General features: G+C 51.6%; 7 protein-coding genes across 7 annotated transcripts; 4 read left to right on the top strand and 3 right to left on the bottom strand.

Moving 5' to 3' along the window:
* Positions 1 to 86: 86 nt before the first annotated feature.
* Positions 87 to 1,518, bottom strand: gliI (aminotransferase gliI; the record flags this gene model as incomplete). Its single annotated transcript, XM_001818546.1, has 4 exons — positions 87 to 530; positions 588 to 1,000; positions 1,058 to 1,262; positions 1,318 to 1,518. The coding sequence occupies 4 exons, from the start codon at positions 1,516 to 1,518 to the stop codon at positions 87 to 89; spliced, it is 1,263 nt and encodes a 420-aa protein (XP_001818598.1).
* Positions 1,519 to 1,756: 238 nt separating this feature from the next.
* On the top strand, positions 1,757 to 4,551 carry AO090001000032 (uncharacterized protein; the record flags this gene model as incomplete). The annotated part of the gene is made up of 8 exons (XM_001818545.1): positions 1,757 to 1,954; positions 2,010 to 2,090; positions 2,140 to 2,531; positions 2,582 to 3,154; positions 3,212 to 3,554; positions 3,612 to 4,112; positions 4,170 to 4,312; positions 4,368 to 4,551. 8 exons carry the CDS (start codon positions 1,757 to 1,759, stop codon positions 4,549 to 4,551), a joined length of 2,415 nt encoding a protein of 804 aa, XP_001818597.1.
* A 600-nt stretch (positions 4,552 to 5,151) lies between these two features.
* Positions 5,152 to 6,807, bottom strand: AO090001000031 (uncharacterized protein; the record flags this gene model as incomplete). The annotated part of the gene is made up of 1 exon (XM_001818544.1): positions 5,152 to 6,807. The coding sequence occupies one exon, from the start codon at positions 6,805 to 6,807 to the stop codon at positions 5,152 to 5,154; it is 1,656 nt and encodes a 551-aa protein (XP_001818596.1).
* Positions 6,808 to 7,273: 466 nt separating this feature from the next.
* On the top strand, positions 7,274 to 8,172 carry gliK (gamma-glutamyl cyclotransferase gliK; the record flags this gene model as incomplete). The annotated part of the gene is made up of 2 exons (XM_001818543.1): positions 7,274 to 7,753; positions 7,831 to 8,172. The coding sequence occupies 2 exons, from the start codon at positions 7,274 to 7,276 to the stop codon at positions 8,170 to 8,172; spliced, it is 822 nt and encodes a 273-aa protein (XP_001818595.1).
* A 1,245-nt stretch (positions 8,173 to 9,417) lies between these two features.
* AO090001000029 (Zn(II)2Cys6 transcription factor domain-containing protein) lies at positions 9,418 to 10,958 on the top strand (the record flags this gene model as incomplete). Its single annotated transcript, XM_023234343.1, has 3 exons — positions 9,418 to 9,505; positions 9,568 to 9,626; positions 9,681 to 10,958. The coding sequence occupies 3 exons, from the start codon at positions 9,418 to 9,420 to the stop codon at positions 10,956 to 10,958; spliced, it is 1,425 nt and encodes a 474-aa protein (XP_023089479.1).
* A 103-nt stretch (positions 10,959 to 11,061) lies between these two features.
* On the bottom strand, positions 11,062 to 12,881 carry AO090001000028 (cytochrome P450; the record flags this gene model as incomplete). The annotated part of the gene is made up of 7 exons (XM_023234342.1): positions 11,062 to 11,221; positions 11,273 to 11,672; positions 11,744 to 11,857; positions 11,907 to 12,341; positions 12,404 to 12,496; positions 12,554 to 12,785; positions 12,843 to 12,881. 7 exons carry the CDS (start codon positions 12,879 to 12,881, stop codon positions 11,062 to 11,064), a joined length of 1,473 nt encoding a protein of 490 aa, XP_023089478.1.
* A 777-nt stretch (positions 12,882 to 13,658) lies between these two features.
* Positions 13,659 to 14,111, top strand: AO090001000026 (uncharacterized protein; the record flags this gene model as incomplete). The annotated part of the gene is made up of 2 exons (XM_001818540.3): positions 13,659 to 13,730; positions 13,785 to 14,111. 2 exons carry the CDS (start codon positions 13,659 to 13,661, stop codon positions 14,109 to 14,111), a joined length of 399 nt encoding a protein of 132 aa, XP_001818592.3.
* Between the last annotated feature and the right edge of the window lie 58 nt (positions 14,112 to 14,169).

Below are 14,169 nucleotides of genomic sequence, written 5' to 3'. Positions count from 1 at the left end.
AGAACTCCATTGATATACCCTAACTATTTGTAAAGACCGAAAGCCATTCGGCGACCGAGGCTTCCTCATTCTCACAGCCACTGAATTTACTGCTTCCCTAGAACCGTTTCCATGCGCTTGATTGCTTCCTCTGCCCGGGATGTTTCCAGCGCAAATGTTAACCGCGCCCAACCTTTCTGATCTTCATTTACGTGATACGCCTTGCCTCCACTGACATTAACACCGGCTTCCTTCAGTTGGGCGATTACGGCTTTCTCGTCCTCCCAGGTCTGAGCCTGTGGGGCCACACGGGCAAAGAGGAAGGGGGCAGAATTTGCGGGGATATATTCAATCTGATGCTTTTTCAGGAAGTTGGTCATAAGACAATATGCTTCCTGCAGTCTTTGTGCATTCAATTGGAGAAGCTCTGGGAGTCGAGGAGATGTGAGGAGGGCTGTCGATGCGACCGCACTGAGACTGGATGATTCAGTGTTGGACGCGAGAGCTAGTGCGACGTGCATTGCCTCGTTGGCCTGTGTGATGCTACATCCCTATATTCAGGTCGTTAGCAGGTATGATTAATGACGCGTAACCCTAGGACGAATTACCACACGGAAGCCACTGGAGCCAAAGTCCTTGCTGGTACTCCAGAATGTATGCACTCGAGAAAGATCACAACCAATTCCTTTGACATCAATTTGTAACGCAGAGACGAATGGTGGTGCATCTGGAAGCTCGGGATTCTCAAAATTGGATAGCGCGTACACCTCGTCGGAGATGTAATGAATGCCTTTGGAGTGACAGAAGCGAATACAATCCTCCATGACGGACCGGGGATAGCATTGCCCGTACGGATTCTGTGGATTTGTGAGTAGAAGACCCCGGATCGGAATTTTAGACTCTTCGTAAGCCTTTTCCAGTGCTGGAATCAACTTCGCCGTCAGAGTGTCTGCACTTCTTTCGACATGAACCATCACCGGCACGGCTGATGATCGGGCCGTGAAGAGCCAGTCAAAGCCATCTGCAAGAGAAATGTCAGTCCAGGCAAAGCTCTTACTTATCAGAATGTGATACATACTCCAGAAGGGCGCAGGGACGAGAATGCCTTCCCCAGGCTCACAGAGATTGTACAGGAAAGTATTCAAGCATGTCGCCGCACCAGGCGCTGTTGCGATATGGTCTGGCTCTACCGGGATATGGGGATGGAAGTATTCATTGACGAATGCTGCCAGAGCCTTAATCAAGTCGGCATCTCCAGCGAACTCATTCGGGTATGACAGGTGCTGTGCGTCTCCTATCAGCACGAACGAGTATTCAAGAAGGGGAGTGGAGGTGTACATGAGGCTTCAGCCCATCTCGTATGGCATCTTTGGTCAACTCAATGACCTCATTTCGCAACAACCAGTTCTCGGCAGTCGATAGATCAATGCGCGGTACAGTCGGTCGAGTGCGCTCCAGCAAGGCAGCGCGGATACCAGGCATGATCGCATCAACATTCGACGCACCACGCTTCGACAGTCCAGCGCCAGCAGAAGCCATCTTGTTCCGTTATGATATTTCACCACGAAGAATCGTTACCTTTGCTTGGTGCCACGTTATGGGAAGTGCAGGTAATTTCTATGAGTATAAGATCCGGCGTGGTGATCGTCGGTGCCCCCAGTTTCGGGGGCCGAACAGGGCTGAGGCGCCATCTATCTACTACTTATCAACGACCCTCGAGGTGCCAACGTTGTCTTAACTAACTCCTGTGAGCTGCTACACTATCAATAATCGCAAAATGCAGCTGGCAGTGCTGACACTGGCCCTGTGCTGGGCATATCCAGTGACTATTTACATTTCCTATCTCCTTTCAAGGTTAGGGATTGCCTTGTACCGGAAGCACAAAGATAGCACCACAGGCGCCTGGTATGAAAAGCATCGGAAAGCTGCGTTTACGGCCATCTTCTGGCTGCAGCTCGTACAATGTTTCGACCTGGTCAGTGGCAAAGTTCTTCTATCGGATGTGTTGATTAATCGTGAGCGTTGGGTAGGCAATTTCCATTACCATCACTGGATATGCAATGAATATCAGTCCTCAGGTGGAGGCTTGGTGGGTTGACAAAGAGTTCTTGGTATGTCTCTGCAGGTTTCCTCAATGCTCTGAGGCACTGACAAGTGCAGGCATCGAATATCGCGGTGTTCATGTTCCTGGCCGCAGGCTTGCTTCCAGATCCCGACGTGCCGTTTTCACCATCTCTGTCGCATTCTCATGCATGGATTGCAGGGATTATCATGGAGGCGCTTCAATTGGCGATGTTCTGTAACCAACAAAGTCCAGTCTCTGTTCTCTCGAGAGTTGAGTACCTTCAACTGGGACTGGTCATGGTGCGACTGGTCCTGTTCGTCGCCATGGTTGCATTGTACTTCCAGCCCATGTACGCATGGTCGCGGATCCAGCTGGATGAAACCGAGCCATTACTGGGGGAAGTGGATTCGAAGCCGGTCCGAGATGCGCAGCATGGTGGATGGCTGGACTATGTCGTTGGGTTCAGCACATTGTTCCCATTCTTATGGTCAGTCGTCTTCGTTGTCTCGGTAGGATGTTTACTAAACCGGGAGATAGGCCATCTGATTCCCGACGCTTGCAACTAAGAGCCATCTTCTGTTTCGTTCTGCTCGTCATTCAACGGGTGGTGAATATCCTGGTTCCCCATCAACTCGGAATTGTCGTGGCCCACCTGGGTTCCGGCACGATCCCGTACCAGAAGATTGCCATCTACATTGCCTTGCGCGCACTTCAAGGACAGCAAGGAGTGATTGGATCCATTCGTGCCCTTCTGTGGATCCCCGTCAGCCAGTCGACGTACCGACGACTCACCTCCTCTGCGTTCGAGCATGTTCTTTCGTTATCCCTCGAATTCCACCTGGGCAAGCGCATCGGAGAGGTCATGAGCGCACTGAGCAAAGGAAGTGCGCTCAATACCTTCCTTGACGGACTGGTATTCCAGCTGTTTCCCATGGTCGCCGATCTGTGGATTGCTGCGCTGTACTTCTTGATCCAGTTCGACGCCTTCTACTCTCTGATTGTAATTACCGTGACTTGGCTCTACCTCTTTGTAACGATCTATATGGCCAAGTATCGTGGCCGCGCGCGCCGAGAGATGGTGAACCGGGAGCGTGAGATGGAGGCAGCGAAGTAAGTTCTTTCTACGACTTATTAAGAAACGATCACCGGTATATTAACCGAAGATAGGACGGATGCCCTGATGTCCTATGAGACAGTTCATCACAATTCGGCCGTTCCCCATGAGATCAACCGCTTTAACCGCCTCGTGCAAGCTTTCCAAAAAGCCGAGTACTTCGTCTTCTTCTCCCTCAACCTGCTCAACGCCACCCAGAACTTGCTCTTCACGGCAGGAGTGGCGATCGTCTGCTTACTGTGCGCGTATCAGATCTCCGCAGACATGCAGCAAGTCGCCATGTTTGTCACGCTACTCACCTACTTGGCTCAACTCCAAGCTCCATTGAACTTCTTCGGAAGCTTCTACACCCAGGTCCAGAATAATCTTGTCGACGCTGAGCGAATGCTTGCCTTGGTAAGTCTTGTCTCTCATTGTAAGCACCGATGATTGAACACTGACCAAGCTTTATAGTTCAAAGAAAAGCCTCTGGTCCAGGATCGCGATGGTGCGATTGACCTCAACACTTGCGCCGGTCGCGTGGAGTTCACCCATGTGAACTTTGCATACGATGAGCGCCGTCCGGCATTGCAGGATGTGAGTTTCACCGTCGAGCCTGGAACATCCACCGCTATCGTAGGAGAGAGTGGGAGCGGCAAGTCCACGATCTTGAAGCTCTTGTTCCGGTTTTATGATGTCGCCGCGGGCTCCGTTCGATTTGACGGCGTCGATGCCCGGGATATGACCATCGCCAGCTTGAGAAGCCACCTCGGCGTTGTCCCACAGGACACAATTCTCTTCAATGATACGTTGCTATACAACTTACTGTATGCTCGACCTCAGGCGACGATGGAAGAAGTCTATGCGGCGTGTCGTGCAGCCAGCATCCACGACCGGATCATGAGCTTCCCCGACGGTTATGAGACCAAGGTTGGCGAGCGAGGATTGCGACTGTCCGGTGGAGAGAAACAGAGAGTCAGTTATACTATAGTTTACTACTACCTGGATAGTTACTAACAGTTGATACTTCAGATCGCGATTGCCCGGACATTCCTCCGCTCGCCGCAAATTCTGCTTCTCGATGAAGCGACGGCCTCGTTGGACTCACAAACCGAACGTCAGATTCAGGGGGCATTGGATAATATTGCGAAGGGTAGGACGACTATTACTATTGCGTAAGTCATTTACTGCATCTCTAGGAAGTGTGGGTGTACATCTAACTTCGTCCAGCCATCGCCTCTCCACCATCACCAAGGCCAACCAGATTATCGTCTTGCACCAGGGACGTATTGTCGAGAAAGGAACGCATGAAGAGCTGTTAGCAGCGAATGGGATGTATAGTCAAATGTGGGCGAAGCAGACGAAAGCGAAGGAGAAAAAGGATTCCAATGCGACTCTTGTGGAAGTTGCTTGATTTATGTGTATAGTTTATTTTTAGATATTGAATTGACCCATGAATTTGCAATTGAATATATGGCTTCAATAAAGTAGAACTACGATAACGAACAAAGTCACAACTCCTGGGAGGAAATATATACCTTTCTACCGTGCAGTATAAAGCACTAAAGTGACAAAGTCAATGAAGATTCTCGCCAAGTCGGAATGTGTTGAGTAATCGGAGCATGGAAATATATTGAAGGATACACGCAATGATGGAAAATTGGGATTAAAATATATATTCAGGAGGAAAGGTTAGGAGACAATGACAGCGGGTTATAGTAAATAGTATAATCGTATATGACTTCCACTGTAATATGTGTCTAACAGATAGAAACACTATCAGAGTACACAGCAGTCCATTGAATCTATTGAGATGCAAGGCTAAGCTCTCTGACACCACCACTCGAAAGTCTGTTAAAATGATACAAGTTCCGGAGTACGAGTTGACGCAATCTATTTCTGGATTACTGTGAAATTGTCATATTGATATCACTTGTTTTTTCATATCCGTGTCTATCATACAGATGCATATCACGTAGTGGTTCTACCTCAATCATAAGAAGACAAAAAACGTCTATTGAGCCTTCGAGACCGGACCAGTCTCTACCCCTTCGACTGATGTCGCCGCACGATTCTCCGACCCCTCGAGGCCAAAGTCCGTTTCCAGCGTCGTGCGCAGTTCGATGTGCTTCTCCACCACGACCAAGGCGAATCCGAGCAAGGCAAACGCCATCCCAACCTGCCAAACTGTCCGTAAGCTATCCGTGTAGGTACTTCGAACAGCGTCTGCTTCATCACCCAGCTGGGAAAGGAATGAAGTACCCGCCAAGGAATACGCGCCGCCGTGGGCGAGTTTGTTGCGCACAGTCGCATCGTGGACACGGCTTATGAAACGGTCCACCTGGCCGTTGAAGACGACGGCCGGGATCTCGACACCCCAGACGAAGCCGAAACTGCGGAGAAAGGCATAGGCACTCGTTGCAGCGGCATTGTCAGACTCCGGGAGCGCAGCTTGAATGGCAGGGAGAACACTTGTCAAGAGCAATCCATGTCCGAGACCCACGAGACATTGCAAGATCACCCACTCGGCCCGAGGAGTGCCTGCGTCCCAGGTGCTAAACACACCCATACAGATGGAGAGGAGGGCAAATCCTGCCCAGTGCAACGGACGATAGACGCCTGTTTTGCTCATGATAGCGCCACCCACGATAGCGGAGGGAATCATGAACCCCGTGAAGGGGATGACGTCTACACCGGACATGGTGGTGGATTGTCCTTTGACCGTCTGGAAGAACAGGGTCAAGAAGTACACTACCCATTGCATCAGCATTGCGGCGAGGAAGGCCAGAACGTATGCAGTCATGGAGGTTCGGTTGCGAAACAGCCGTGGGGGCATCGTCGGTTCGAGGCAATAGGGCGAGGCCTCAAAAATGTGAAAGAGTACCCAACCGAATGCACCGAGGACCAGAGGAACTAACACTTGGTACGATGACCATGGGTGGACTGATCCGCCGATGACCAGAGCGTACATAATGGCGCAAATGGCCGCAATGAAGATCGTATTTCCCACCCAGTCCACTCGGGCCAACGCGCGTCCCCAGCTGACCTCCCGTTTATGCTGCACATTCAAACACAGAACCAGAGCCACAAGGGCCACACCAGCACAGGGAAGATTGATGTAGAAGACCCATCGCCAAGTAGCATGCTGAACCAAGGCGCCTCCCACCAGCGGGCCGAGTGAGATCCCCAAGGCGCATGTCGACAACGCAATCCCAACATATTGTGCACGTTCGCGCAACGGTACCAGGTCGCACACGATGACCTCCAGCAACAGAAGAATTCCCCCGGCTCCTAGGCCCTGGACGGTGCGACCGGCGATCATCATTCCTGTGGACGTCGCGCCGCCACAGATGCCGCTTCCCAGCGCGAACAAGCACATGAGGATGATCATGGGATTCCGACGGCCCACGATGTTGGAGATCTGTCCGATCAGGGGCTGCACGACGGCCGACGCCAGCGTGTATGAGTTGGCAATCCACACATAGTTCTCGCCGCCATCTAGCTCGCGTGTAACGGTGGGCAATGCAGTGGTGATAGCGGTGATGTCGAGCGAGGCCACGAAGGATGCAAAGCACAAGGAGACGAACACCGCCCAGAAACGCGTGCCACGGGTGCCAGTTGACTGCCTCTCGGGTTGACTGTCCTCTGCCGACGGCGATGGTTGGTCCATGACAAGTCGACTGTGCTCGGTCCGTCGGAGCAGGTATGAATGAGCCTTACTGGAGACCGATAAGCCACTATCTCTAAAGTTGCACCAGGAACGAATAGTAAAGGCAGTGCAATGCTTCAAGTTTTCGAACCGGTGACACTATCCCCAGACTTTGTGTCTCTCAGTCTGCCAAGGAGAGTCAAAAGGGTGGATCTCTAAGCCCGGTGGCCGAAGAAAGGGGCCATCAGCCTCCACGAAATCAATAGTTTCACGCCTCCCTCGGCGCCATTTGTCATTCGGGGGCCGTTTTGGGACCATCGAGGGTTTAAGGCTAGTTTCGAGGCATAGGTTTTGCAGAGCCTTCATTTTTGTTGCATTTTTGTTGCATGAGAAGTTTTCTCTGAGTGGGATTTTCTCTTTTCTTGTCTTCTTTTCCTCTAGGGGTGTTGGTGCAAACAAGTTTTCACTGCCAATTTCCTCTTCCAGTATGGCTAGTTCGTTAGAGCTCCCTAAATTTGAGCCAGACCGAGACCGACTGGTCTGGTACTTGGCATATGGATCCAACCTCTCGTCGCAGACCTTTCGTGAGGATCGACAGATCACACCTCAAGCGGCTGTTACTATTACGGTCCCCGGTTGGCGTTTAACCCTATCTAGCGCTGGCTTTCCTTATCGTGAGCCCTCATTCGCGTCCATCGTAAATGTTGGCTCAGCAGGACCCACCGACGAAAAACATGATGGACCGTGCGAGCTGCCCCTGCACGGGACGGCCTATCTGATCACTTGGAGCCAGTGGATAAAGATCGTCGCCTCTGAAGGGGGCGGGATTGTTTACAAGGAGGCTCTGTTACGGGGACAGCCCATCCAGCCACAGGATCAACAGCGTTGGGGTGCAGAACTCTCTGTGTTGACGCTGGTCAGCACGATGGAACGGTGGCCGGAGCCTCGACCGAGCCAGCGCTACATGGTTCGTATTATCTTTGTGCCGAAATTGAGGCTGTTCGCCCCCGTCGATGGTGAAGTTAATTTCTCATCCTTGTTTAGGGTCTCATTCTTGACGGTGCCCGAGCTGCAGACTTTCCGGCCAGTTACATTGCCCAGATTCGTCACAAACATCCCTGTTATCAGCCTCCGTCTACGACGTGGGAACGCATCGGTGCCACCCTCTTTCTGGGGTTCTGGACTCCGGTTCTAACGCTTCTCAGTCTCCTGACTCATGCCGCTGCTCGTGCTGGGCCTGGTGATGACGGCCACGTGCCGGAAGGGGTGCGCGCTCTGGTGCGATTTGCCATGTTCACTATGTGGTGGGTTCACGACCTGATCTGGTCGAGAATTTGGGGTCGTGGTGACGGACTCTTTCCGGGCGCAATGCAACTCAATGGATAAATGTGGAGTTGTGCTCCTGGTCTAGCCGGGCAAGTCGAGACACATCATAGTTTAGCTGCAGGTTTAGTCACTTTGGTATGCGAGAGGAAATGAAAAACAGTTCTAAATTAAAATTGTCAAATAGTTCAGGAATGCCTCGCGACGCGTCAAGGATCAGCAAAAACCAACACAATGATGACCGATTGTGAGCTTTGGATTTGTTATCCCACAAGCTCCTTCAGAACCCTCTTTTCTAGAACATTAGCGGCATGGACGATCAATTGTTTGGAGCGAGGCGAAGTCGTTTCCCCCACTGACTGGTGTCCGGCGATCTGCAACGCTAAAGTAGGGTTAGGGTTTAGGGTCGGGACGCTCGTGTGGATTACTGCTTCCAGTCGGATGCAGGAGAACTCTGAAGCTAGGGGGAACCTATTGCATATTAACTAGCAGGAATTGAGATTAGCCCAACACTGCGGTCTGGTGATGAGGAGAAGTCGTTTAATCGTGGTGGAAGTTCCATCCGCATCTCTCTGGACTCATGTGGGCCAACATATTTTTATATCGGGATGGCCCGTCCCGACGAATCAGAGCCAGCGATGATATTGTCCGGCAGCTACGAGCGTATTACGAAATCATTATTGCAGGATTAGAGTGAAGAGCGGATCCCTGATGAAACAGAACTGTATTAGAATCGCTTACGGCGGGGTAGCTTCACAGGCGTGGGGAGCAGTCCCGGAATCATTGCTTTCTAGCATTATCACGCTCTTAGGTAGCCGATTAGATAGAAGGCAGCCATACTACGTATCCGATGGAGAGCTTCTAACCTAGTCTTCTTATTCAACATTGATGGAAGCAGTTTGTTAAGAAACTTGTATGGAGGTGAGAAAATAGCAGAATGCTGGCCCACCGGCTAAACCACCGACTTCAGCCGGCGTGCATATCCCTGACAGATCCACCAGACTCCTTCCGACGAACCTTTTCAGACCTAGAACATGCATGGCATGGGGGCCAAATCGTCTCTAAGGCCCCCCGTGAGTTGATATCGGTAGTCCCAACTCAACTACAGGCTGACAGGAACGCTAGCATCGGCCTCCTGTGGTGGTAGAGGCATGGCGCGGTAATTGTCACGATGACCCGGCCAAAAGAGGAATATCCTCTAGATCTGTCAGCTCGTTGGCTGTGCTGTTAGCAACTGCTGATTTGGGAAAATACAGACGGTCCTTCGGCGCATCCTTCTGGTGAAGCTTATCCTGTGAAATATAAGGAATGAGCTTCATTCCTGTGGAACATATTGCGTGCTCAACAGCGAAACTTCCATCATCCAGATGTCCTCTACTACTTCTACAACCGAACGGTTAGTTTTCTAGAACAGGGTTCCCCGCACAATGTACTGACTCTGCTGGACCCGAAGACCAGGTTCATCCACCAAGCCGGTACGATGGCGATCTGCCTGCAATCAGTGTCATGCAGCTAAGGTACGATCTACCAGGGATGTTACGCAGAAGGATACTGACTGACTGGATGGACAGGTACGATGTAGCGGGGAGCGCACCGGCTGTGACCGATGTAACAACCTCCAATACCAGTGCGTCTATGCCATCTCGCGAGTAGGAAAGGTGCCAGGAGTGCGGGCACGCGGCAACAAAGCCGTCCGCACGACGACAGAGGCACTACAGCGGCCGGCAACTGCGAGTACACTGCCAGACGCAGACAGCACCGGGGAGTTCCAGACAGACCAGCGATCGGAGAACGATCCCCTCAGCCGCTCAGACTTCGGAGAGCAAGATGCGGCCCACGATGCCCTCTCGCCCAAGTCTCACAGCGCGCTGTTCCCCGACTGGACGGAAGCCAGCGACAAAAGTTTGAACGCTTACGAGACGGCCGATCTCTTCATTCTCCCCAGCCAGTTGATGTCCTCGGATCAAGATCCAAGTCGATCGCGAGGCCACTCATTGCAGGCACCGAGCCACAGTGGCCACAGCATCGCAGACTCTCATACAGCCGCCATGCCAGATGGCGGATTATTCTGCCCATTTAATAAGCCTACAACGCCAATCCCTGCGCTTCCTGACCTTGATCTACACATCCAGGATTTCCATCCGATGGACGTTCCCGTCAGCCCGCTCGACAACGGGCCACCGGTCAAACGACGCCCGTATTCAGATGCATCCTGTGGGCACTCCGGTCACAGTAGCAAGGGATACATGAGTTCAACGTTCCCCTACAGTGAACTACTCTCTCAGATAGGATGCCAAACAGACTGCGGTCGCCAACCCCATCACTACAATTACCGAAGCTGGACAGTTCTCATTTGTAACCGCATAGTGGAATTCCTCGAACACCGCATCCAAGGCGGCGTTGTAGCCCTGGACGTGGTTATGCAAACGAACAAAGTTACCCTCGGAGAAATATCTCGTATCCTGAGCAAAGGGGCTCATAAAGAGGGCTCCAACTGCGCCATGTTGTTGCTGATCGCTATCGATCAGATCGTAACCTTGTTCGAGTGTGGTGTGAAGCAGGGCAGCCCCGGCGACAGCGATCGAGCGAGCATCGGAGGCCGAGACTTGTCTGCCCTTGGGGATGACCTGACGGGGGGAAATGTCTTGCCCAACCTTCGCTTTGGACTGTTCCAGATCAACCAAGACGAGCAGCTGGCCCTGCGTTCGTATCTCTTGCAAAGAGAGCTCCAGCGATGCTTACAGGTATTAACTAACTTGCGAGATGCGATCCCCTTGGAGCCCAATCCATGTACGGCGCTAGAAGCGCGAGTGAAGAAACTTTGCTCTGCAATTGCAGACTCTCATTGACCCATGTATATCACGAATTTCTTTTGCTATGTATATAAAATCGCTAGACAGTCTATGCAACAACTATCCCACGACCGGCCTTCCATATCTAATCCACTATTGTTCAATGCCTTAATGGCTTTAACCGAACCTTCAAATCTCCCTTGTCCCACATCATCCAGACCTTCTGCTTCGCATGCCAATCCTTCGACTCCTCTAACAGATCGAACTCAAAATTCCATAATAACCGCGTGAGAACGAGACGCATTTCAGCATATGCCAGGCTGGGACCCGGTTAGTATAGTCACCCTAACAAGCTTCAAGAGTAAACTCACTTCTTCCCTAGACAGTTCCGAGGTCCGTACGAAAAGGGCTGGTAGGCCTTGCGAGAGTCCTCCTGGTATCGCTCATCGCCGCACCACCGCTCTGGGATAAATTTCAAAGGGTCCTTGAAGTTCTTCTCTGAAGTCATGGCAGCCAGCTGGTTGACTCCCACGATATATCCCCCCGGAACAAATCTACCACAAACCATCGCCCCGCCAGGGGGAGTGGTCCGAGGGAACGTACAGGGGACCGGGGGATAGACGCGCATTGCCTCCTGCAGAACAGCATGCAAATATTCCATGGATTGGGTGGAGCGCATGGTAATCTCTGCTTCAGCTTGGAAGGTGGCATGGATTTCCTGGCGGAGTTTCTGCATGGCCATTGAGTTTTTCAGCAGATAGAACAGGGTTCCTAAACGGCACGGCCGCATTCTTGTTAGACATATTCAGCATCGCTTTTGCCACCAATCGGAGAGAGCATACCGGAGAGAGCTGAGGCCGTGGTTTCACTGCCAGCCATGATGAGGATCTGCGCATTGGCTTCAATTTCCTCCGGCGTCATGCCCTTTTCTTCCGTTGCACGGAGAATGTATGTCACTATGGACAGTTAACAAGACGCATACAGTGGCTGTCATAGACGACTTACTAAAATCTGGCCGGGTGGTCTCTTTCGTATATCGCTCGCGGGCCTTCTTCTGACAAAACATGAATTGCTCCTGCAGGTCTTGCTTCTGCTGCAGTCCGGCAATAGTAAGGATGAGCGAAAAGAGACCGGGGATGCGCCGGATAATCTGCATATCCATGACGGATTTGATGGACGTGAAAATGAGCTCAATCCATGGGTGCATCAGACCGCTGCCCAGACAGCCGAACGACTCGCCGAACGCTAAGTCTCCGAGGATGTCGAAGGAGGTAAAATTGAACCAGCGGACCATATCGACCACCTCAGACCTTTCGCTGCGTTGGCGGAGTTCGTGAATCAATTGGTCGACATAACCAGTGATGATCTCTTGTTGGCTTCCCAGCGCCTTATCGGACATGGGGTGAGACAGGAGACGTCTGAATCGTCTGTGGACATCGTCTTTGGCGACGATCTACCGCGTTGCACGGTTAACGCGGACCCCTACACCATTGAGGGCATACCAATACGTACAATAGAATCGACTCCATTCGGAGCAGGTGGGAAGAAGGTCAAATCCTTTTCAAAGCTTTCGGTTCGTTGGCCGGTTCGGTGACCTGATTCCACATTGAGATCTGTTAGCCTTTGCTATCAGAGCCATCGAACTGTCTTACCGCAGATATCCTCCCATGCCTCTGCCGTGTTATACGACAGTTCATCCGGGGCAATCCGAACACAAGGCCCGTATTGATCGTGCAATTCCTTTGTCTTTTGCGGCAGAAGGCCGATTTTGACATAGTAAGAGTAATACCAGCGAGTGGCGCGAGCCAGCAAAGGGCCGGGATAAGAGCGAAGAGGGTGGAGGTACAGATTGTAAATTGTCTTTGCTACGACAAAGATAACCAGCTAGTGATAGGTGTTTTAGTTATTCGTTTCGCACTTGCAAGGGAATGGTGGACGTACACCGTAGACGATCGTCAAAGGTCCCAAGGAGAACAGCATGGTGCCGGAGTCTTTTTTCGGCTGCTAAGATCGAGAAGCACTCAGAAGTAAGCCGAATGGGATGGAGGTGCTCTCCTTGACATATATAGTTCCGTCGTCGGAACGCCTGCTCGACGTTCGGGCGCCGAGAAATTAGAACAGGCATAAAACGCCACAGTTTACGGCCATTGCTTCTGCTGTGCTCTAAGCAGTCACAATCAAAGATAGACATTATGGTGAACGAAGTAGGAACTGTGTATTGGCCGTACGTGGCAGCGCTGGCTGTTATTCTCATGGTAGCTCATCGCGCTCGCCGCCAGCATACGATTCCAGCCGTGGGTGACGCCAATGACTCTAACCTTCTGGAAGCCCTGAAGGAGGGTTCACAGCGTGTTAGTCGCTATTTTATACTGTCACGAGAGGAACATGCTAAGTCAAGATAGTATCCCGAGTCGTGTTTCCAAATTGCGACTAAAGACATCCCAACCGTGATTGTGCCCCTCAAATGTCTCTCTACCATAGCATACGCTCCGGAAGAGAAGCTGAGCTTGGGCCGCGAAGTATATGAACGCCTCATGGGACGCTATACTAGGATGGTGAAGAGTGACCATCTGGCGGAGTTTGTGCGAGCTGGATTGATGAAAAACGCTGGAAACAGTGTCGCTCTACTGCAAGAAGAAGCCGAACGGACGGTCTCATCGCAAATTGGTCATTGTCCTGGTAAGTCCTCATCGTTCCAGTGCGAGCCAAATATCTGACTGCCCTACAGACTGGAAGTCGGTCGCACTGTTCCCTACCATGGTCAAGCTGGTGTCCTTACACATCAGTCGATCGTTCATTCAGTCACCGCTGTCTCGCAACCAGGAATGGGTAAGCAGGTAGCTATCGCTCTTGTTCCCACGGATAGCTCGCTAATGACCACAGATCGACCTCACTCTCGACTATGCTATCTCAACTGTGACAGTCGCGGGAAAGATGTCGAACACTCATTGGGCACTGCGACCCTTTAAAGGACATTTCCTGCCCGAAACAGCAGATATGAGCCGTCAATTCACACGCGCGAGGGAGCTGTTACGACCGACACTAGAAGCCCGTCTACAGCAGAGAGATAAGGTGCCCAACGACCTCATGCAATGGATTATCAATAACTATCCGGACCAAGAGGATGATTTGACCCTCCATACACGGCTGCAGCTGGAGGCCGTTCAAGCGGCGACCTATAATCTTGCCTTCCAGGTACGAGTGACTTAAAAAGCGCATATACGGTGACATGACTAACAGGATGTTGTCTGGTATAGCTTGTTCATTT

Source organism: Aspergillus oryzae, chromosome 2 (assembly GCF_000184455.2).
Source record: "Aspergillus oryzae RIB40 DNA, chromosome 2".
In the NCBI taxonomy this organism is placed as follows: Eukaryota; Fungi; Ascomycota; class Eurotiomycetes; order Eurotiales; family Aspergillaceae; genus Aspergillus; species Aspergillus oryzae.
This window is presented reverse-complemented; position numbering and strand designations above follow the sequence as displayed.